At 40.1% G+C, this 23,845-nt stretch overlaps 1 protein-coding gene across 3 annotated transcripts in view; it reads right to left on the bottom strand.

Moving 5' to 3' along the window:
- Positions 1-521: 521 nt before the first annotated feature.
- Positions 522-23,845, bottom strand: part of LOC108873108 (uncharacterized) — a 102,692-nt gene continuing 79,368 nt past the window's right edge. Inside the window, exons 5-8 of one of the 3 annotated variants that reach the window (XM_051076507.1) lie at positions 23,034-23,109; positions 2,745-2,896; positions 1,854-1,929; positions 526-792 (exon numbers count right to left, since the gene is read on the bottom strand). In XM_051076507.1, coding sequence (XP_050932464.1) covers positions 768-792; positions 1,854-1,929; positions 2,745-2,896; positions 23,034-23,109 — 329 coding nt within the window. In that variant the 3' untranslated portion in view covers positions 526-767. Of the gene's footprint in view, positions 793-900; positions 1,769-1,853; positions 1,930-2,744; positions 2,897-23,033; positions 23,110-23,845 lie in introns of those variants that run through there. The other 2 variants (XM_051076506.1, XR_001959351.2) reach the window with 2 other exon arrangements.

The raw sequence follows: 23,845 nt of genomic DNA, 5'->3' as shown, positions 1-23,845 counted from the left end.
GAAAAGTGTTTGAAACCCCAGAGGTTTTGTGGTGGAACCGCCCCTAAATGCTCCCAAATCCATTCAAAATGACATCAACAAAAATATGAAAGTCTGAGGGTGTTACTCCCTCAAACTGCCAAATTCCTTCTCTCCCTCCTTTTATACCTCCCTTACTCTCTCTGGAAATGTGAAATTAGCTGAAACATGAGGACAATTACAAGAAGGCCTAGCAAAAAGACTGGGGGACTGGGAAAATAAACTGATCACAGACCCCTGAACAAATCTGGTTTACTTTACAAAGCCTCCTCTGAACTCCTGCCAACATTTCCCCCGTCTAGATAATTCCTCCCTGAGCAGTTTCATGTTTACACCTTGAAAATCGCTGGATGATCAAGAGGGAAGTGACTCCGATGCATTCTGTTCCTTTGTTCTGCCAGAGGACGCTCGGCTGAGCATCACACCTCAAAAGTAACATTAGAAATATCTAATTGGGTAAAAGTATGCAGGTCATCCTTTTGAAGTTTTTTTCCCCCTCTTTGTGGTTTTTGCGCTCCCTCCCATTTACAGTAAATCTGTGGGAAAAAAAACACCCAGTAAGCTATCTCCTTTGGTGTCTTTTATTTAAAACTGGGTCCAGGTTTTTATTTTTTTTTTTCAGCAGCAAAGACCGTTGAGGCATTTTATAGCTTTTCTCATTACTGCATTTTCCAAACAGTGTGCGAGGGGCAGTGGTGCATGGTTGAATCATTCAGGGCTACTGGGGATAACGGCACTGGACTGATGTGTTATACTGCACTGCTCCAAGGGGTCCTACGAGGGATGTCAGAGGGCTGCCATGTCAGAATGTAATGATGGAAAAGAAACAATAAAGAGCTCTAGACAAAAGCTTTATTTAGGAAAACAGAGGCTACTACCAAAAGCAACTCTGGTCTCTTAATCTGCTCAGTCCAGGTCTCAGTAAAGACCCAAACTGTGCCATGTGACTGATTTTACGAAGCACTGGTTCCAAATATTGTGTCATGGTGAGCTTTTCATGAGACATATAACAGTAACATGTAAATATGAACTTAGTATGTGTGTTTCCAGATCAGAATATTTCAACAATTACAAGCCCAAGTGTCACAAATTGCACTGGCATCATTATTCAGGGCCCTCAAAGGACACACTGTAATTCTTGATGTCCTTTCATTTAGCACCAGCAATTGACCAGAATTCCCCCACATGTTCACAAATAAAAATAGCAAAATGTAACTGTGAAACTGCAATAAAATTTAGTAAACACATTATTCATTCATGCTCCCAAGAGGACAAATCCTGTCTTGTTCCATCCTCAAGGGTTGAGATGCCTATGAATTAATGTTCATTTGCAAAAACAAATGGTTATGGTTTATATACTTTCCAAATGCTTTATTTATTTATTTATTATTATTTATTTGAATAAATTCAACATTTAAATCTATAAATTCCCAAAATTAAAACTCTACGCGAAAAGAAACCTGGAAGACAGTCCTGCTCCTCGTGATGCTGCCCCTTGTTCAGTCATACAATATTATCTCACAAAGAGCAAAAAGAATACTTTGCTTGGCACATTTTTGGGCAAGAAATCATTTGTTATTATAATTTGGTTGTATTTCAAACAAAGTTTTGTGAGGTCAAAATGTTGTTTTTGGCTGGTCCCACAAGCTCAGTAATGGAACATGAATGGCCTGCAGACACATGGCGCTTTGAGGTGTGCGGGTTGGGGTGGCAGCATATGGCTTCAGTGCATGGCAGTCGTGCACAAAACCTACAGTGTATGCCATATGTGAGTGTATTTCGTATGCTCAGTGTATACAGCCTCAGAGCTTAATGGCTATAACAATTATACATACCTCCTCTGATCTTGTATCACAGAAAGATTGGTTTCACTCCAGCATGATTCAATCAGCTGCAGCGTGTCTGCCGTCTCTGAAAAGATAAATTATGCCATTACTGCTCTGAACTGGAGCACTGTGCGCTTAGAAAACAATAAAGCTACATTGGGCTTTAAAGGAAATGTCACTAATTACCCCCTTTTTGTTTAGGATAATATTGTTAAGTCATTTATCATTGCAAAGGGTGCCACTGCAGTTGAAGAATTCTGAATTGCAGTGTTTTTCCCCTCCATGGAGCCATATATCCAGTATATTTTGGCCTTTGTTGACTTCCTTAATCTGAAGTTTTATCCCACAATTAGATGTGCACCATCTGCAACAGCTACACTGACAAAATGCTAAAATAAGTGTAATCCACCATGTAATAACCTACATTTAATTTCAGCATAGTGAGATTTTACAAGCAGTTGTTCAGTCACTCATTCCTTTAAAATAAGGCTCAGTATCAGCTGCAGATAACATGTTATTTTGTCATGGCTGTATGGAATTTTGTAAGGACTGTTATAAACTATTGCAACTTAACACTGCAACTCCACTGAACCCACTCATAAATACTGCTTTACATTACTATAAAATCTGTACTGCAACATTTTAGTTCCCCTCAGTGGCTATAGAAAACTCCCCTGACCAGGTCTATTTTTTTTCACACCCCTACTCATTTCATTTTGATGCTAGCGTGTGATGGTGACACAGCATGGCAGCGCTCACATTTCCAATAAGGTTGGCACAATGTGGCTCTGGCACTATTAATATCCCAGAATGCCATGGCCACAGTGGTGGCATCTGTCTTCTTGGGCCTCCCCCTTTTTCCTCCACCCCTGCCACTGCCGCCTGTTTCATCCTCCTCACCTCTTCTCATCCCCCACTCCTCTCCTCTCTCATCCTCCTCCTCCTCCATCCCGCTCAGATGGACAGTGCAGTCTTGCAGTACGACACACAGCTTGGTGAAAGGCAGTTGAAGTGTTGCCAGCAGCCACATGCTGCTCTGGCTATTTCCATCTCTGAAGAGTAAATGAACAGAAATTGCAGAATATGTGTTAACTTCCTTCAAAGTCAGGGCAGCTGGAATTTTAAAGTTTTTAATGTAAAACTTTAAAATCTTTAGGAGGAACAAGGTGAGAATCTCACCTTTTGTCGCAAACAGATATTCATGTCAGCTAAATATATTAATTTGTGTTATAAATCTGCAAGACTTATTTACTTACTCATTTTTGTTTAGCATATGTAAAGGTCAAGTCACTCTTATTTGTCTGTCAAGCCATTGCTATTACTTCTCATGCTATCCATCTAATTTTCTATCTCTAGTTTTGCACATCATCATTGCGTTACATCAGCTATAGAGAGGAGCAAAATGGACATTTATTTATGTGTGAATGTTGCTGATTAGAACTGCAATATGAATCTGGAATACATAAGCATTCACATCAAACAAATATTCCTTTACAAAGGCCATCAACACCAGTGTTTTATGTTTGAGCCAGCACTTCACGATAATGCTATCTTAGGCCTCAGTTTGCATTTATTATGAGAAACATTTTGGACAACTGTCCGGCTGTTCATGGCGCTCGCGTTTCATTAGTTTCACTTGCGCTTTAATTGATCTTTATTTCCCTTGATTATGATCATAATTAAACACCAGAAAGCTGTTCAAGCTACCAGCCATCTGCCAGGTTGGATGATGGGCACCATCAGTGTGGGTATATGGGTACAAGGCCACCATGGTACACTCTGCCAAGACCTATGCCTCAAAATGCCCCCTCGAATGTGTTATCATAAGGTCAGCAGGATTTGTACTCTTTACACTAACAGCAGTACAATATTTTCTCCCAAAAGATTATTGATTATCCCTTAAGAAATCTAATTCTGAGAGTTTGAATATGTTTATTTCTGTGTGGAGTACAGGAAATGAGATGGAAACTGGAGACAACTGTAATGAGACCGATGCCACATGGCACGAATCTCTGAATTAAATACAGATGCTTCATATGATAACTGATGTGAGTGCAGTGCCACTTATCAATAAAATTACTGAACAAATTGGTAAACCTATATAAATATACAATCTTTTTTCTCTAGAATCTTGCATTTTTACCAGAAAACCATTCTTCATGCTTCTATGTTCCTGCCTGCTTATCTGATTACTCCAGTTATGTTTAAAGGCCTTGCAACATGGACTTAAGCCTATTTAACTAAAATCCCCAAAGAAACCTATACTACTGAGGAGAATTAGCATCATCAACTCCTGACCTTCTTAATTGAATAAGTTGAGGTAGTCAGAGCCCAAGGTTAGGTGGGTCTAATTTCGAAAATGGGGCCAGACCACCAACATATGGCTTGGATAGAGTTGATTTGGTTGACTTTACCCCACTGAACGCATAAACAACCTATCCTAGCTGATAACTCTAGCTAGATTTCCCTGCAATGTAGATTAATATAGAACGGGTCTGATAAGAGTGCGTGATAAGCTGAGGTCATGTGACTTGCACTAAAACTGTAGCACCAGTTGAACCTCCTGGCTGCAACCAATCCAGTGCTACAGATGAAAAAGGCTCGGTTGTGGATCAAAGATATCAATAGTCATCCAGTCAAAAGGCCACATTCTCATGATGAAAAAAGATGCCATTAAAAACATCTACTTTACATTTTGATTTTCTTCGGATTATGTCCTCGCATTAGATTTATACTAATTCCAATTTTTATTGTCCAGGCTCTACGCAGCTCAAATCGAGTTATGAACTTAATCAATCCGTGCTCTCCTGCATTGACTGTTTTATGATTGGCCGAGGTCACCAGGTTTTATTGACCCGATAACCTTAGATGAAAATGGCTGCGTGTATTTGACTAGGAGTGGGAGAAATGTGCAGGGCAGAAATAAAGAGCTGCACAAATCCGTCTCCTCTCAGTAGCACCTACTAGTTAAACGCATCATAAATGAGAGCTGACATGAACTAATTTCTTCCGGTGCGTTCTCTGATCCCTTCACTATAGCTGGCTGACAGTGAAGAGCAGTCCATAAAGACGGTCATATAGGAAAGCTGGTGTGTAAATCTGGGCTGGGGCTGAGGAGGCAGACCCTGCATGAAGAGTGATGGATGAGGTGGGAATCCTGCCCTTTCTATCTTTCTTACTCCCAATCTCTGCGGCCCATTCCATCTACCTCCACTGGGATACAGAGAGACATGCAAGCATTCCTGACCTCCATAAGGAAACAAGGCGCTGTTGCTACAGCTGCATGCTGAGCGGGCCCTCATCCTTAGGGAGCAGGCATGGCTCTGTAGCAACTTTGGGGAGTTTCTGTCTTGGTCAACAGATCATTGAGCAGCCACTTCATTTACTGAAATGTAGAGGTGAAGAGCTGGAGGACAGGAAAGGTTACAGTGTCTGCAAGATACAAATTAGTAAATGGAAAGAAACAGAGATTCATTAATCCAAAAATAGAATTCACTTCACAGACTGATAGACAAGGACACACTAGATTAATTTAAATCTTAAATTACTGAAAAGACACAACTTCAGTTATATAATTTCACCTCAAAAGAACTGCCTCATTCGACCTTGTCCTGATTTGAGCTTTAAAATTTAAACATGTTTGGTAAACATGAGTCTGAAGTCAGGGGACGGACTTGAATCCCAAATTTTCCCACAGTACATTATGATATATACCAAATACCTATGCTGACAAGCAAAATTGTGGTCACAGTTAGGCTTTAAAATTCAAGCTGAAATTACAATGTTCAGTTACTAGGCACATTTTAAATGCCTTTGCTGTCTAATCACTCTGTGAACAAGAATGACCAATCACTCGAAGAAGAAGGATTATAAATTTGTATCATGACTTCTTTCTCTTCTTTGTATCACTTTCTTTCTCTTAGTTAGAAACTGGAGGTGCAGGGTTTGAAAGAAGTGGGAGTTTAGAAGGCAGTGGGTCTAATGAAAGGTGCAACTGAGTTGGAAACAGTTATTCCTTGTATAGTTGGAAAATTTACTAATGAATTGCAATTTGCCAAACAATGAACTAAGTGAAAAATGAGCTTTTGTATCTAAATTAAATAAAATAGCTTCCAGCTTAGCATTCACAGCGTGACTTTTTACTGAACTATGAGGATCTAAAATTGCTTCCTGTGTGGGCAGCAAATAGAAACAAAAGCTGTCAGGTTTTAAAGATGCCATTAAACCTGAACTTGTTGAAAAACTGTGCATCTTCATAAAGTCATGCTCCATTAGTCAGTGTAATTAAAAACTTCAATTGACAAAGTTATTCAAATTTTGACCAGTCCCACCTTTCTGCCTGTCACATCAAACTACCTTTTTCCACAAGGCCCAAGTGAGACATTGGCTTAAACTTAATATTCATCCCTCACAGTTTAATGTCACGCTCCAACAGCGTGTTTGAACAGGAATTACCACATTATCACATTAATGATACCATATCATGGGGCCTTTAAGATGTTTAAACAAGCTACCAATGCTGAAGTTTTTTGGTACATAGACTAAAGTGAAATATGTAGATTTGGCCACCGTGTTGTATAAGGACACTGAACCCATCATACAGTATTCTGCTGCACTGCTGCCACCGCTGTGGCTCCTTCAGCATTAACGCATATGGCTTTCCTTAGATCATTACTTCCATTAAGTCATTAAGCCTCGGCCTAAGCGAAGCCTGTTAGTTAGTCACATTAAAGAGTTAACACTTTCCGTCTCTACAACCCAATGGGCTGACACGTCTGCCGTGGCAACTGACACATCGCTCCATCCCCATAATTAGGAAAATTGCTCTTAACAGGTCCACCGTTTAGTAATGGTCTCATTTCTTCCATCTTGCTCTGACGAGAGCAAACTGCACAAAGATGTCCCCATTAACTCTTTGCACCGAGGCTAAACCCCTCCTGTGTCCATTCAACATGGTCTGATCCGTCACCAGCCGCCCCCACCAAGACCACCACACACACACACACACACACACACACACACACACTTCTTTCTAATGGTCTTAATGAGCCTACCCACGGCCTGTTCCCCTCACAGATCTTTAACATATTTTTGGAGACCTTTGATCGAACAGCTATCATTTTAGACTTTTTTTTGGGGGGGTGGGGGTTAATGCTATATGTGACGAGGGGAGAGGGCAATTTGGGAAGAATGAAGGATGGTGAGACGATTCGGCAGAGAATAACATGCCAAGCTTTCATCTTGCCCCCTCCCCAACAAGCACCCAGTCCTCTACCCTTCATCTCACCCCCCCTTCACCATCCCTTCACTACCCCCCACCCCCCCGCTTCTCTGACCAAATTAAATTGAAACCAGATGGAGCAGGGCCTGGACTGTGCGTTGTGTCAGATTGTCATGGCGCATTAACCATGATTTCACATTGAGACGGTCTGCCTGGCCAGCGCAAAAAAAAAAAAAAAAGCGATGAGAGACAGACAGAGGGAGAGAGAGAGAGATGGATAGAGAGGAGAGGGGTTTGGAAAGAAAAGAGAAGAGGAAAGAGAGAAGCTTTCAGAGAGAAAGACAGAGGGAAAGAGAGAGAGAGGACTGATGAATATGCTCCTGCTGCCAACAGATCAATCCCACTGATCGCACAGCTGGCACAGGCTGATGATATGAACGCCATATGACATGGAGACAGGCCTGCATCAGGGAGGCTCAGGATGGTGCCATACCTTTACAGATAGGATTTAACACCCTACATAAATCTGAATCCAAATCCAATAATCATTTGATTAACATCTGCATATTGCCCTGAAAGTAAATCCCCTTTGGACAAAAGTTTTTGTTTCCCTTCACTTGCTCGCCTTTGGCTGAGGTTGTCTTAGATATTTAACTGCAGTGTCACAGTTGTCAGCACTAGTGGTCTCTTTTGTTTGGGTCAAAACGGTTACTTTAAATTGAAATCAAACTTTGAGTATAACAGTGCATACAGTGACAAACGTCGCAGGGAAAGTTAAGAAAAGAGTGGCTGATCTGAGCTTATAGACTTGTTCTAATGCTACTTAAGCATACTTTTACCAAATATTGAAAAAAATAAGATTGTTAAATTAAGTAATTGATAGTATTTTATTCCCATATATATATATATAGAGTGCATCACATAAATAATCGTTGTCTGAAATACCAAGCAGAGATAATTAGAAAACATATAGCTCATACATATGCATGTGTCAAATTTTGCATTTTATTTTATTAATATTGACATTCAAAAGAAAATTAAGTAAGTAAGTAATTAAGTAACAAAACAGCCTAGTTTAAAACTTCATGATAATGCACTTTAGTTTTAGATTTAGTAGGAGTATTTTCTCAAGCCATAAAGGAGAATTTAATCTTGGAGTAATCAGAAAGTTTTAAAATTCCAAAATATGGAATGTTTCACTGATAATGTTGCTAAAAGGGAAACATTAGCTATTTTGTATTGCAACTCTATAAAGATGGAGCAGCGATAAAAGATAGATTTTTAAAAATGGTCAAAGGAGCAGAGGCCGAGATATCCTGACATTGAGTCCCTTGTTTGGGTCAAGCTCCAAAAATGCTGGATCCTACTCTCCCCATTGGACCTATCTCACACCAAAGCCAAGACAACTCTGATGACTTCACGCCACAGAGCCACTCCAGGCACAAAAGACAATATACAACTGATCTTCATGCGTAAAATTGATGGAGTATCCCTTCACTGTTTGGAGAAACGTTTCCCACCACTACTCTGCTTTAAACTTCACTTCAATCTTCTTCCAACTTTCCCCAACTATTGCATGAACATAATACTTTCACCCATAGTGAAACATTTATCTTCCATTCGCCACCCAAGGATCAACGCTCCACTTAACCTCTCTGGGGATGGAATTACAAGTTTGACTTCAACCAGCGATATCATCTCATTGCAGGTGTCATTACCCCAGCTTATAATTGACAGAAGCATTAACATGTCATTAACACATAAGCTTAGACTTATATTTGAACCTTTTAATGAGGCCATCATTCAACATTAATAGATTAGTTATCATGGGTAATGACTGAGGTGTCTTTGCCTGTCCCCACAGGTCGGTGTAAAGAAAACTCAGCATAATGTTTTTAGGTGTAGAGGGGAGGTGGGGCTCCCTCAGGAAATGAGAGGGGAGGTCGTTCAGGGCAAATGTACGGAGACAAGAGTGGGTACTGTCGTCCATGCAGAGGTCTTTAGGTGAGGGAGATAATGAATGAGAAAGACCATTCCTGTGCACAGTAGGCTAAAGAAGGTTTAATCTAGAAAGTCAGACAGTTTTGTCCTTGTGTTGTTCATGACATAATCTAACGTGGCACCTGCACTAACAAAATGGTTGCTGGCGTAATAGTTAGACCAGCTGGAAATTATTCTAAGTTATCTCGAGTCCTTTACTAAGGCTCTGTCCAAAGGTTGGCATTCAGTCTGACTCTTACTACTTAAAAAGTGTGAAATCCACAGTTTAGATATTTCAATTCTCACTCAGTTTACATTTCAAAATGGCCACCATGGGAAAAAAGTACATTTCCGAAGGTGTAATCATACACTTTCAGAAACATTTTGAACAGTTAATGACACATTTTCTCAAAAGGATTTTATTATAAAACTCTCCTGACATGGACCTTGAATGTGCAGCAAACTCAGCAGTTGGTTACATTGTTTCTTAAATTACACACACTTAAATATGTGTGATTCTTCTATATGATGAAAAGGTTTGGGTTTTACATTTTCCATGTAATAAATAAAAGATAATGACAGGAGTAGTTTGACAGTCTTATGAGTCTTAAGAGAGATGGCCTACATTTTATTTTTGCATATTCTGGATTAAAATCACTCTGATGTGGCTCTTCAGTAGTGCATTTGTATTTTATCTGAAGTTTCCAGGTATTTACTTATCTGCTCTCTAACCCTTAAACTACATAAACACCTACAACCCCCTGTGTCACATACTAATCACAATGAGCTAGACTCCTTCCTTGTTTACATCAGGCCTTGAATTAAAGAGTACAATTAATCTCCCAGAATGCCTCCTCTCACCTCAGCCACAACCAATGATTGATTAAAGCTGACTCTGGCGTGGCAGTGGCTGAACCTGGCTAGAGTTTCACCAACAGGAGAGGCTGTGTGAACGGCGTGGTCCTCTCAGTGTCGGACTCGTGGCTCATGGGCCTTTGAGACGCCACAAACCCCTCCATACCCCACCCCCAAACTTCTCTGATGTGAAAACCAGGTAGCCCCATAACCCCCCTCCCGACCCGACTCTCCAGCCCCCTGTCTTTCCTCCTTCACTCCCATTTCTCAGTCCTAACGGACTTGGTGATGGATTGTATTTTGCTCCTCTGAAACACATTGTTTTCTTTAGCACAGCAGGGTATTCTATTTGCAAAGGTCTGGCCGGTGAAGTATTGTGGATATCTATCACTGCAGAGGTGCCTCTGTTAAACATGTTCCCTCCTTTAAGAGGAGGAACAGTTGTGAGCGATAGATAACTGCAGCTGTCTGATCCTTGCAACGGCCCATATTGATACAAGCCTCAAAAAACTACTACTAATAGAAGAATACTAAAGCTGGCTGGATGAAGGAAATGTGGGTCAAATAGTATTTGAAAATATTTCTCAGAGTTTGTTGTAACCTGGTAGCAGATTGGTGAGATTTACCAAATCAGAGCAATTCAGATAGATATCAGTCAAATAAAATTGTACCAAATTGAATCTTAAATATTTTCTTGTGGATAAAAAGGATCTGATAGAGGCTCGATGTTGTTGGAAATTATGGAAAGAAGACAAATGTGTTGCAAAGGGAAAAGTTTATCCAAAGCAGTTAGACCATGGAGACAGAAACCACAAACTCATACTAGCTGAATAAATTTGTTTCAACTCATAGAAGAACCAGTGGACCAGACCACTGATGAAAACAAAAGTAGTTCATTGTTTATAGGAGAAAAGCTGCAATTACTTTGTCCAATGGTGCATTTCTCACACTCTGCATTATTGTAGGACAAGCCTACAAGTTGGAATCAATCATTATCAGTTAATCAAGAGGCAACACAGAGAAACTCATAACCTCATTCAGAGTTTAAGCATCAGAATATCTCCTCTAATGCAAGCTTCTTTGTGTTTCTCTCAAGTTACAATATCACAATTACACAAATGGACACTTTCCAATCGAGGGATTACCCACTCTAAATCTCCTTTTAGCACCTCCAGGGTGAAAAGTCAAACAGCAGTGGCATTTTTGGAGACGGCGACAGATGACAACCTTGAACCCACAAGCGTTCATCGGGCAGTCCGATGAAAACGGTTTGAGGAGGGCCTGCCTCATGGCGTTTTCACCATTGCGTTTATCTCAGGAGAGACTGAATACATATACAGAGGTCCTGATATGTTTTACATGCTGTCCTCCGAGGGGAAGCAGGGGGTATTTGTAATGCAGCTATTCCACCTGAGCGATGATGTACACAGCCCAGTTATGTTGAAATAGATTGGAGATGATGTGAAATGCAAACAGGACCAACGAGTCTGAGACTTGAGGCCATTGATTTGAAATGAAATAAATAAATAAATCAGAGGTTGTACATTATACATTTGTGCCTTTAATCATGTGTATAAAGTGTTGTGGTAATCCAATATATACCTGCTTGTTGGTATTAAATATCTGAGAATATTTTTTCTTTATTGCTACCTACAGCCGCACACAGATGCTTTTTAGCACATGCACACACACAACGGGGAGGCCCAGGGTTCCTGTGTGACCAGAAGACGAGGGAGTTGAACTTGTGACCCCTCCCTGGGGCGTGAGGCCCCGGGAGGTTGCAGTATCACAGAGCTGATCCACTCCAGCCTGCCTGGCTTGGCTCGAGCTCCGCCTGCCCACCCACTCCCACAGCTGGCACATAACACACAGCACTCACTGTACAGCCCAGCGCTTTCCAGCAGCACTACATGAGCTCATACTATGATGCAGCATAAAAACAACCACTGAGCAAATCTCACACTGATATGATCCTGGAAAGTGGAGACTCCATGAAAGATTAAAAAATATCTTGATGTGTAGCTTCAAAATGTGCCACAGAAAATGTTTGCTCTTGTGATTGATCTTTAAAAATGAACAAAAAGATCAAAATGAAATTGAAAAATTTACCTAAGTAGATTCATTATAAGCACCAGTAGGTACAGATAACGCAAACATGTCTTTTACAATTTGGTCACCTGCTGCTGATTTGCAGTAATTGCAGTAAGATTAATTTGCAGTTTTTTTAATGCTGAATACATTTGTCATATAACTCAGCTCTCACTGCTGAAGCTAACGTGCTTAAATAGGCCTCAGATGAGCTCATCGATACAATATCACCATACTACAGCTGAAAGTATGAGCGAGGAAATTTCACTCATCATGTTAAATGCAGGTAATCTGTAACCTAACACGGCAGTCTCTGTGTGGTTTCTCTAAATGAGCCCAAATTAACTCCTAAGTGTAATATTGAGGTGATATATCAATTAACACAAATACACAGTTCGGTTCATACAGCTCAATATTACAACATAGGCTCACAAATATGAAATTATGACATTTTTATTCATTCTCATTTGGAAGTACGGTCATATAAAATACTGCAACAAGTCAAGGATGAAAACCTTTGATATAAATATATTATAAAGGCATATACATAGAGGCATATGTGAATTTTTATTGTGGTAGTTTAAATGTAACATGCATCTATCACCTAAACCTGTCTATAATGAAATAATCATCACAGTGCATCTCCACTTATATGTGTGATGCAGAAATTCAAGATTCACTGCAGGAAGACAAGGACGATTCATAAAGCGATATTTTAAAATAAAGATTAAAAAAAAAACAAATGGATATGATTCATCTGCTTTTAGTAATATATATTGGAGCCTTTATATAATTTAGGTGTAAATTCATTTTCTCCATTCTGTCTATGATAATCATATATATATAAACATTAAAAGTGATTTTTATCATAAACTTTATGTCCATAATTATATTTGCTTCAAATATTACTATGAATTAATTTCCATGGTTCTGACATCCAGTTTTAATAATCAGCTACATTAATCTTATGTTATAACCTATTAAATGTCATGTAGACTCTCTAGTTAAAATAATTCAAACTGTAGATGTGTTTTAGTATCTTGAGCCTAAGCCATATAATAATTAGATTATTAATTAGAAAATTATTGGTGAAGCAGCAACACTATTTCATAATTAGGACATTTCTGATTAATAATGATTACTTCAGAAGTAATGAAACTTTTCAGTGGTGAATATGTGAACTATTATTTCAGCCTATTACCACATGCAGTACAATATATATAAAAAGACCTTCTTCATTATTATATTACAATCTCTGACAAAACAATAAGACACTATCAAAATTAGAGGATGGTGTGATATTTAACAAATTATACAGATGAACATGAACTCACATCTTTTCTGCCAGACTGTAAGAAATAAATATAAATAAATAAACAAAGCCACATAGAAAAATGAAATTCTGCTAAATTCAGTCCTCTACACCCTAATTATACTTATTCCAACTGGATTTGGAGCACAAGGAAAACAATTCATTAGAAGTTAAATGGCAAGAAAAACCTTTCCCTATACCTTACTGGTTTTCTGGTTTTTGCACCATCTATGCTCTGTGTCCATACTAAACACACTGCAGTAAGTTTACACTCTGACTATCCAGCAAGCTTGAATTCCCAGAGCCAGAGGAGAAGCTGCCGACCACAAGCCACATTCAGAAAGGAGGAGGGGGAGGAGGGGTTAGTTAGCACATGGTTATCAGGGTGTCAGCACCCCCTGCTGGTTTTGGCTGCTTGACTGGGACATATGCCCTCTTGTCGACCCCCCCACCCACCCTGCCTATTCTACTACTGCACCTAAGTGCAACACAATTCTCCTCAGCTGAAGTTGACTTATAAAAACATTCAGTGTAAAGGAGGAGAGGTTCAGAGAATAGTGACCTGATTCTTTCTCCTATGTTGCATCCTGTGTTTGCAACTGAATTATTAGTATAATAAGTTAAATCAACATAGTAATGCAAATACCCACTTAAACTTCTGTTGTACATCCAGTTGAATATTTCCTACTGTAATTCCATGCAGTGGTTGAGAAAATTCCACCAAACTTATGCACATGAAACTACTGGAAAAACTTACAAATGCATGAATATACAAGATTTTCACCATTTTCATCAATGACGCATGGACGTCATCTAACTAAACATATCTCAATTTAAACCCATTAAAAGCACTGTGTAAGCACTGAGTCACTTTTAGGGAAACAATTTCATAAACAAACTGCCCAATAAGAGGTTTTCTTACGCACACGTGCATGAATCACTGACACAGAATGAAGAGATGATGGAGTGCATTTCCTCAGAACCTTTTGCTCATTAATTTCAGTCCACATTGTGCCTGTGTCCCATGTTTGATGTGCACATGCTGTCTGATGTTGATAATTAATGAAAGTACATGTGTGCTTGTGTATCTGTATGTACACACCAGTCCAATAACACAAGTGTAATAACTCCTCTGTTAATGTCAGACATTATGGACCTTGATGTAGAAAATGACATGTTTGCTCCCATATATCAAATTACATTTCTCAATAAGAGTTTATGTGATGAGTAACCTGGATACTGGTTCATGTCTTGGTTAAGGTCACGCTCAAGATAAGTTGTTTATTAATGCAACGTTAGATCCCATTTACACTGATGCCTTTCAACATTAATAAACAGAATATTGTGGATACAACACAGACTATAAAAACCAGAATATGAGATATGGGGTTTACATACATCGATATCACACTAAAATTGTCATATTCTAGCTTTCTTTTTACAGTTTCTCATAATTGGAATATGAGTTGAGCAAGGCGGTCATAAACACAATATAATGTCTGCACTTATGTACTGCCAGAGAGTTCTTGGGCAGAACTGGAATACTAAATGGCTGTATTATTGTATCATTATTGCAGGTCTGCCTGTTACTCACTTTGTAAGTTCACGCTAATCATTAAAGTTTCCTCCCAGGTTAGCTTTACATATAAAAAACTGTGTTAGGACTGGTCTACAGAGCTAAGCCAGTGGATAGTAGACACTTACAGAAAAACAAATAGATGCTAAAAAGATAACCACCCTTTGTCCAGGTGAACTAACAACTAAAAGAAATGTTTCCATTGTGACAATATGTACTTAAATGACACCTGCTGACAACAGCTGACAAAAACAGACAAACATACTTTGTGGCCTACTAGTAATGTTGCGGAGGAAGCAATGAGAAGCCACAGAGTTATTTAGGCTAAGCAGTAACTGCTTTGAATGTTTAAAAAAAAATTATCAGCTATTGCTTCACATCATACCATTAAATCTTCCAGAAGGAATTGTAGTTTTTCTGCGACAGTGAATGGAGTTCAGCAGCTTTAAGCTGTAGCTCAGTCAACCATGTTTTGTTTTCTCTTTAGACAATCTAAATTTACCCAAATAGTCGAGAACTAGACACCTTTGAGCAAATGATGAACATCATCTGAGGGCTGTTGTAAAGTCAGAGTTTACCTTTGTGAAATAAGCCCTGTATAGTCAGAACAGTGCAGCATGTAAAGTGCACAGACTGAACAGAGAGAGGAAGACAATCCATCACAGTGAAGGGGGATCATTAAAAGCTCTGTACACAAACACAGGTGCTTTTAGTTACACGTGCTGATTAAACCTCTTCTCAGAGCCATCTCTGAATGTACTGTACAGACTGTGCTTGACATCGGACTGGCTCTCCTTGTGTTATTTTTATTCACATATCAGAACAAGACAAGTAGCACCTTTATGATCCTTTTACTTACATATTTTGCATTTGGGAGGATTTATATTTGTGCAAATGTTACATTTTGATCTGCTTTGTGTCAATCATGTGACACCATGAGAAAGAAATGAAAGCTTCCAGCAAGAAGTCCTTCAAAAGCTATGGCCTTTGTGAAATTTAAATTTCACAATAATATCTTTTGTTTAGAAAGTCCTCCATTCCCAGTGGCTAGGACAGTAAGCTAGCTTTAACAATGTAATGGCTGAATTTATAAAATATGTACAAGAAGAAATTCTATTGTATATGGCATGCATTGCAAAACGAGCAGGCAAAATGGCATCTTCACTCAGGCAACAGTAAATGAGCCACACTGCCAAATAACACCAGTGTTCTGTAATTTACATATAAACACTCTCACTTTCTAACTGCCCACTGACTCATCTTCCTCAATGGGAAGATCTACCAACCACAGGAATATCAAGGTCTCAAATCAAAGCCAGGAATGTGAAAACTGAGACGGGAACAGCACATTACTATGACACCACCATCTCCCATGTGGACGTACGGGAGAAGGGTGACGCTACAGGGGGCTCTGGGTCTTGTCGTTAGCCAGGAACGGGCTGCTCTCTCTGGGTTATCAGCCTTCTCCCGTGACCCCCCGGTGGAGCAGCAGGGCTGTTCTGTTGTTTCATTATCACAGAGGTTCACGTAGCATGGAGAGGCGCCATCATTATCCATCAGGCTTAATGAGACTATCTCGCTGCCGTAAAGGTCAGGCAATTACTGCTGGTGCAGTTTTCAGCCTGGAGACGCGAAGAGGTTGGAGAGGGATGGAGGCGAAATAGATAGTACACAGACCCACTCACACACAAGCGCGCGCAAAGAAACACACATGAAAGATGCTTGCATGTTAGGTATTCATGTATCATCACTGATGAAAATCTTGTATATCTACAATACCAGCTCGAAAGAAGAAAGTCAGCATTGTTTTTAGCTTGACTATTTGTAAGTTTATCTGACAGTTTTTTTGTTTAGTCTATCAATAATTTTGTTTTGAATTTTGTTTGGCTTCTAGAGCAGCTGCTTCTTCTTGCACTAATTTGTGGACAAGTCCCAGAGGAAGACCAACTCTCTGTAAAACAGCAGGTGACTTTCTAGTCATCTGGATCACGTGCAGTATATGACAAGTCTGTAATTGCATCAGGCGTTGGACCTTTGACCTGTGGCATATGACATCACCTAGAGGGTGGGTATGTGTGTCTCTCACAGTTCTAACCAGACGCAGCATCAAGCACCAAGGTCTCCCAACAATATACAGGATCATACCAATAGAAACTTTCATCCATCTACAAGCAGGGACATTTGTTAAGGTCTATTAAATGGAAACCACATATAAACCAGATATTTCCAAGTAAAATACCACTGTTTCACATCAAATCACATCACTCTGCCTTTAAAAGAAACAGACAATTTTACTTAATTTCCTTCACATTAATTGGAAAAAGGGCAGCATAGTGGTGCAGTGGTTAGCACTGTGGCCTCACAGCAAGAAGGTTCCGGGTTCATTTTCTGTTTGTTTTCTGTGTGGAGTTTGCATGTTCTCCTTGTGCCTGCGTGGGCTCTCTCCGAGTACTCCAGCTTCTTCCCACCATCCAAACACATGCACATTAGGTTAATTGGTGACTCTAAATTGCCCGTAGGTGTGAATGGCTGTTTGTCTATATATGTTGGCCCTGTGACAGACTGACGATCTGCCAGGGTGTACCCTGCCTCTTGCCTAATGTCAGCTGAGATAGGCTGGGATCTCTGTCTTTTTCTCTATAGTATGTGGTTGGAGGGTTGAAAAAGTAAGTGGACCTTGAGTTAAATTACTGTTTCCAAAGTCAAGCATGAATTCACTCAAAAAATACATTTTTTCAGATAATACAACCAAAGACCAAATTTATTCTGTTGTGATATATTTGTATTTTTTTTTTAAAACACAGCTTGCTTTACATGATCCCCTACTTAAAATGCAATGTGCCTGTATAATCTTGTTGCCTTCTTCATCCAAGTTTTCATTAGCAATGAAGGATGATTACTTCTCCACTGCCATAACAATGGTAAAAATGTAGAACTGAACCTTTTCTACATTGCCCCTATTTCCACGTACAATAATTTAACTTCAACAGATGTCGGAGAAATGACAAGTTACCTGCAGAAAAATGTTTAAGAAAAATAGCACCCCTCCTTCCTCTATCACAGCACTATCCTGCCTCCAGCGCCACAGGCAATCCTGGGACAGGTTTATGCTCCTCATGCAGAGAGTTTGAGCCACTGGTTACAGTGTTTTAACGGCTGGATTAATGGGGTGGCAAGAGGGGCCATAAATTGATAATATAACCGCTGAACATACTTGCCAGGACAATTAAGATAATACAACTGGAAATAGAGGCCCCATGAATCGCTATGGTAAGGAGCAACGGCTGCCTTACAATGATGCGCGCCCTTGAGGCCTTTGGCTGGAAACTGTCATCTGTGTTCTTCCAGATATGAGCAGCGATAAACTCCTAACAATCACACATGAGTACTGAAAAGCACAAAAAAGGGACATTTTGAAAATATGGAAGATGGTTAAGGCAATTTATTGCTCATGCAGACCTTACACACTAGTATTTGAAACAGAATTTTACTGTTTTTGATGTAAAATTGGTGATTGGTGACAGGTATTATGGGACTTAATGCATCTATGTAAAAAAAAAAAAAACAAAAGCTTGAAAGAAGATGTTCCCTCGAGTAATTTCTCCTGTCAAAACACCATCTAGAGGCATATCCATAGTTTATTACAAGGGGGCTTGACATTTCAAATAATATTAGAGTGAGTAGAGTGTCCAAAGGTCAATGGTCTTGTCTGTCATTAACTATGTGGCTGCGTCGTTGAGATGGAGAGCTTATGTGGTGAATGATCTGAACCCAATTTGCTTAATACCTCTCTCATCTCTATCAGGCTGTTCTGAGAGTGGAAACACACAATAGGTTTTGTCAATCCACATGAAGCAGAATAAAAAGCTCAGTACCCACCCACTGCCCTCTAAATAAAATAATAAGTGGTTCTAGTGCCATCATCATCATTTGCTCACGTTTCACATGAAAAAACAGAAAAATCCGGTGCACCTTAATCACAGAAAGTGACACTGCTCGTGAAGATTAGAGGGCTGATTCGAGAGCGTCCTTCCAGGATCGTTACTCAACATCTGTAAAAGATGGTCGTGTTTTTCTTCCTATCCCTGTCACTGTCGACCACCATCCCACTGCATAACAAGCACGCAGCGACAAGCGGGTAACAAAAACAGAGGTGTAATAAGAGAGTGAAAAATGATGCAGTGCGAGTTATAATGAAGATGAAAAGACTTGCTCTGATGCCTAATGAAGATACATGCCCGTATTTCTCTGACACAGTGCTAATTACGAGCCGGGTTTCCATTAATATCTCATGAAATATTAAGTTCCATTAGCTAATAAAAGCAGGCTGCAAAAACTAACGCAGGCTCACTGGAGCATTCTGAGGCAGGTACAGAGATAGGGTATAAGGTCTTGGTTTTATTGCTGGGAGCACAAATGATGAAATGTGTCTCCTCGTTATTACAACTTAACACTTATTAAGACTGAGGCAGAACTGTTGTTTTCCCTGGTTGTTCCAAAAATGTCAATTTTTACATTTATCCAATAGGATTTAATTCCATACTTTTCTCTTCCAGTTCACTTACAATGCAGAGATACAAGTAGCCTCAAAATACTGATGAGATGATGCACAAATTGATTGCACAATTATCTCATAGCTTGAAATTCTGTCTTATCCAGCCAGATCAATTGGATATAATCAATTAGAGACTATAGCATTTAGCTATTAGATTTTAGCCACACTGAAAAAGCAGGGAAACACTTCTCATTCTCAGCTCAAACAATAACCGTATTGAGTCAACTCGTTTAACCAAAGATAATACAGATACATGTACATCTGCCTCTCCTACTCCTCTGAAACTGAATCCAAGAAAGAAATTCAGGGAGAATTAGGGAATTAATCATTAATGGTTGGCCAGTAATGATCCTGAGACTTGGCATTATTGGTAAATTATAATGAATGATCATAAAGCTCAGGCCCCTTCAGCTCCAAGGCCCCTACAAATGAGAATGGGAAAGACCTGTAGTCGGTGAGTATGGGCAGCCCTGCCAAGTGGCCGATTGATTTTCTTATTTTTGTGCCGGCAGCCTGAGGAATGAGTTTTAATTCTGGCGGTGCATGATTAAGTCTGCTTGTGCTTAATGGCAGCCTGCTCGACCGGAACAGTGGATGCAGCAGGAAAGGGAGGAAAGAGAGTGAGGGTAGTGAGAGTGAGGAATGTATGTAGGTTTGCTTCAGTGGGGCTTTATGTTTGTGTCTTAATGGATGTCTGTGTGTGATCTTAAGTGTGTGTGTGTGTGTGTGGTGTGTGTGTGTGTGTGGGTGGCTGGTGGGAGCTGCGGTTGTTCAGAGGGCCTGAATGGCACCTGTCAGGCTCTTGATTAACGAGGCCCTCTGCCCTTCAATTCCCCAGCCTGTCACTCAGAGAGGACGCATTAATCTTCATCGCCCACTTGTCAGGTCAGGGCCGGTCCAAGACACCCACCAGTGTGTGTCCATATGTTTGTGCATTTAATGCATGTCTGTATGTGTTTGGATGTCGGTTGCGTGTGTTTTCGGTGTGTGTCCTTGCTCATGTGTGAGATTTTAAATGCACGCGTGTGTTGGAGTGCATGTGTGAGATTGCTTGGGTGGAGGGGGGAGGTGTGTGGATTGAGGGAGCTGAGTCGAGTAATATCAGGCTGGACTAAAGCGCAAAAACAAGACCACAAGGGTAAAATGTCAACACTCAGGAAACACTATAATACCGAAAATGCTTATAATTAATCTAGCCCTACAACAGTGGGCATTTGCATAATTTATTAAGATTCACAAGAGTATGTGCAGTCTGTAACACTCACATCACTCCCTTGTGTGAGAGGTGAGAAGAAAGGCTGGGATGATGGGGGGTAGGTTGGTCAATGCTAGTATCAGAGAGTGTGTGTGTGTGTGTGTGTGTGTGTGTGTGTGTGTGAGGGGACAGATGGAGAGTAGGGCTGCCTTCCTGCCAGCCGCCACTCGCACTCATCCAACCAGCACCCACCCCTGAACCCTCGACAGGATACTGTCTGACCAATCGGATGAGCCCAGATGCACGGGCGCCAACCAATCGCAGAGGTGGTGGTTCAATTAGAGCATAATAAAGGGACATTCATCATTCAATTAGGCATCTGTCACCGAGCCACAAAAGGGGAAAAAACTTGAGAGATGCAAAAGGGAGGGAGAGAAAGAAAGGGTGGAACAGAAAAGAAAACAGAGGATGGGATGAAGGGGGGTGCAGAGAAAGGAAAAATGGAAAGGCAGTAGAAAAAGAGACGCCGACAACAAATAAACAGGCCTCCGAGAAAGGGATAGATGGAAAAAGAGCGAGATGATGACTGAGAGAAAGTCTGAGGGAGATTAGATGGAGAAGCAGATAACAACATGAGAGAGAGAGAGTGATGGATACAAAGGGTGTAGAGACAGAAAACAAGGCGGGAATGCAAAATATTCATAATATAATTAGAGTGCCATTTCTGTGACATTGTTATGACTAAAAGCTAGCCATGGTGTAATGAGGAGCAGAAAAAAACATATCATCAGAGACACATCAGGGAGATTATCTGCTGCTGTGAGATCATGAAAACTTTTGCCATCAACAATTTCAGAAAAGGTCGTCAGTAATCAGCCTCCAAAGACCTGCTCTAGTCTCATACTTTTCAATAAAATATGGAAATACAGAAACATGTGCTGCTCGCAACAAAGCAGACTACACAGTAAAGTATAATTTCCGACATCGCAACTTAAAGCATAGTGTGTAATTTTGTAGTAATGTAGTAATTTTAAAACATCTACTGTATAAGTACCATGATCTAAAACAAATAGATTATAACACTGATCAACTGGATGCCTCGATACCACACCCGTGGTACTGTTTATGTTTTTCAAAATTAAGACCATTTCCTAGTTGGCAGAAGGACGTCTCCGCTCTGAGTTGTGGTTGTATTTGTTTGTTTTTCTTTGATTATACAGAAGACGGTGAAAGAGACTGAAATCTTGAGCTCTGTTTACTCTGAAATTGCCCTCTACCTGATTTGAGCTGTAAAAGCAGTTAAACAAATTTCCCTTCAGATCAAACCATCGGCTCACAATGTTAATTGCAGCATTTAAGGCCTGTTAGTCTGCCAGCCTTTGGTGACAGTCTTGGCTGTTCCTGGTAATTAAACTGATGTTAAAATGAATGTGGTACTAAATTATTGACATTAAAATATTAGACATAGCACCGTTATAATACAGCCTTATTTATATTGCTAGCATGACATTGTGTGACATTGTGCAATGTCTGTAAGGGACAGTGCACCTTAAAATAGTTAATAATGATCAATCAAAGCAGGTTGAATTTAGCCAGTCACATTCTTTTCTCTACATCTCTTATCATACATATTCTTTATGTCATATACTCTATATATTGATTAGATGTTGGCTAGGTTATGTCGATAAGCAGCATAGCAGATGCAGTTAACAGCAGATAGCAGTTAACTGACTGGTTAAAGCTAAACAGTAAGACTGGCTCTATTATCGCACATATTCCACTGCTTATCATACCAGTATGATAATGTTTCAGAGGCAGTGGTGTGTCTTGATCCTACGCATTTCTACCAGTGACAAAGAATTTAATTTGGCTGATATTTTCATACAAAAACCTGAAAAAATTACTTGTCATAAAAATCGGCATCACCTCAGCCACGCTCAACACATTGTCTCTGTCTTGTCTTCCCTCTCTCCTTGTCTCTTTCCATCTCTCACTGCTTCTCTTTCACTCTCTCTCTGCCAGCTGTCTCCAAACCCCTGTGGTCCTCCCTCCCCCTCCCTCCACCCCTCCACCCCCACCCCTTCCTCTCATTCCTCCTCCCCTCCATCTCTCTCACCCCAGTCCCCAACCAAGTAGGAAAATGATCCCTAGTAAATAATATATCAAGATAAATGATAATTGCTCCGATTTTTTGTGTGTTCCGCGTCACTTAATGAGCGCCATAAATTAGCAATGAATACGGCTGACAGGATTTGACAGAACACAGTCGATGCAAATGCGCCCTGGCATCCTGATGGTTAAAACTTTGCATCTCCTTGGCGTTTCTTCAGCTTCGAGACGCTTCCTTTAATCCAAATTATACAATGGATCAAAGTTCAGGTAAGAGTTCATTACAGAGTTCACTTACGTCATGTGTTTTGCAGGAGAAATGAATCCACAGTGATCTGCTTTGGTGGATCCTCTGAGGTTGATGGCATGGCAATCTGTAAGAGTTTTAAAGAGGTCAAAATAAGAACACACACAAGACACTTTGACTTCTATGACTGAGATTTGAAAGTGAAACATACCTTAAATTCAGCCTAAAATAAATTCTCCTTCAAAAAGAAGCCAACAAAATAGTTACCATTTTTGAGGACAGAATCATCTGTGGTTTGTTTCCTGATAAATTTCAGGAACCAACAACTTTACAAAATATTACAGCTCATTATTCCTCATTACTTTTATAAATGACTGGAAAATATCCTGCCATATTATGTCATTGTAGGAAAAAAAAGCAACTATAAAGCAAACACACAGACACACATGCACACCCTGTACAGTAATTGTATATTGGCTGAGGGTGAGCACCCACACTTAAGCCTCGTCCCTCCGTCCCTGTCAAACATCAAACGGGGGGCCTTGGCCACAGATCGCACACCCGGGCATCCCCAGAGACCGCCTGATTGAAACCTGGCAACAGGACCAAACAGCTGCTTCAAACAAAAGACATCTGCATATTTCAGATTTGTTTTTCATAAATTAACACCGCAACCTGCCAAAAATCTGGGCGAGGGAGTCTATCGACTTGTGTATAATTAGATAAAGTTTACAAGCTTTGAAAGTTGGAAATTAGCATGAGGTAAAGGGTTGCTCACTAGGGAAGTGGGGGGAGGGGGGGACCCGGCTTACAGGCATGTTTCTTTGTAATGGCGGAGGGATGGTTGTGGGGAGGTGACTGTT

Source organism: Lates calcarifer, linkage group LG16_LG22 (assembly GCF_001640805.2).
Source record: "Lates calcarifer isolate ASB-BC8 linkage group LG16_LG22, TLL_Latcal_v3, whole genome shotgun sequence".
In the NCBI taxonomy this organism is placed as follows: domain Eukaryota; kingdom Metazoa; phylum Chordata; class Actinopteri; family Centropomidae; genus Lates; species Lates calcarifer.
This window is presented reverse-complemented; position numbering and strand designations above follow the sequence as displayed.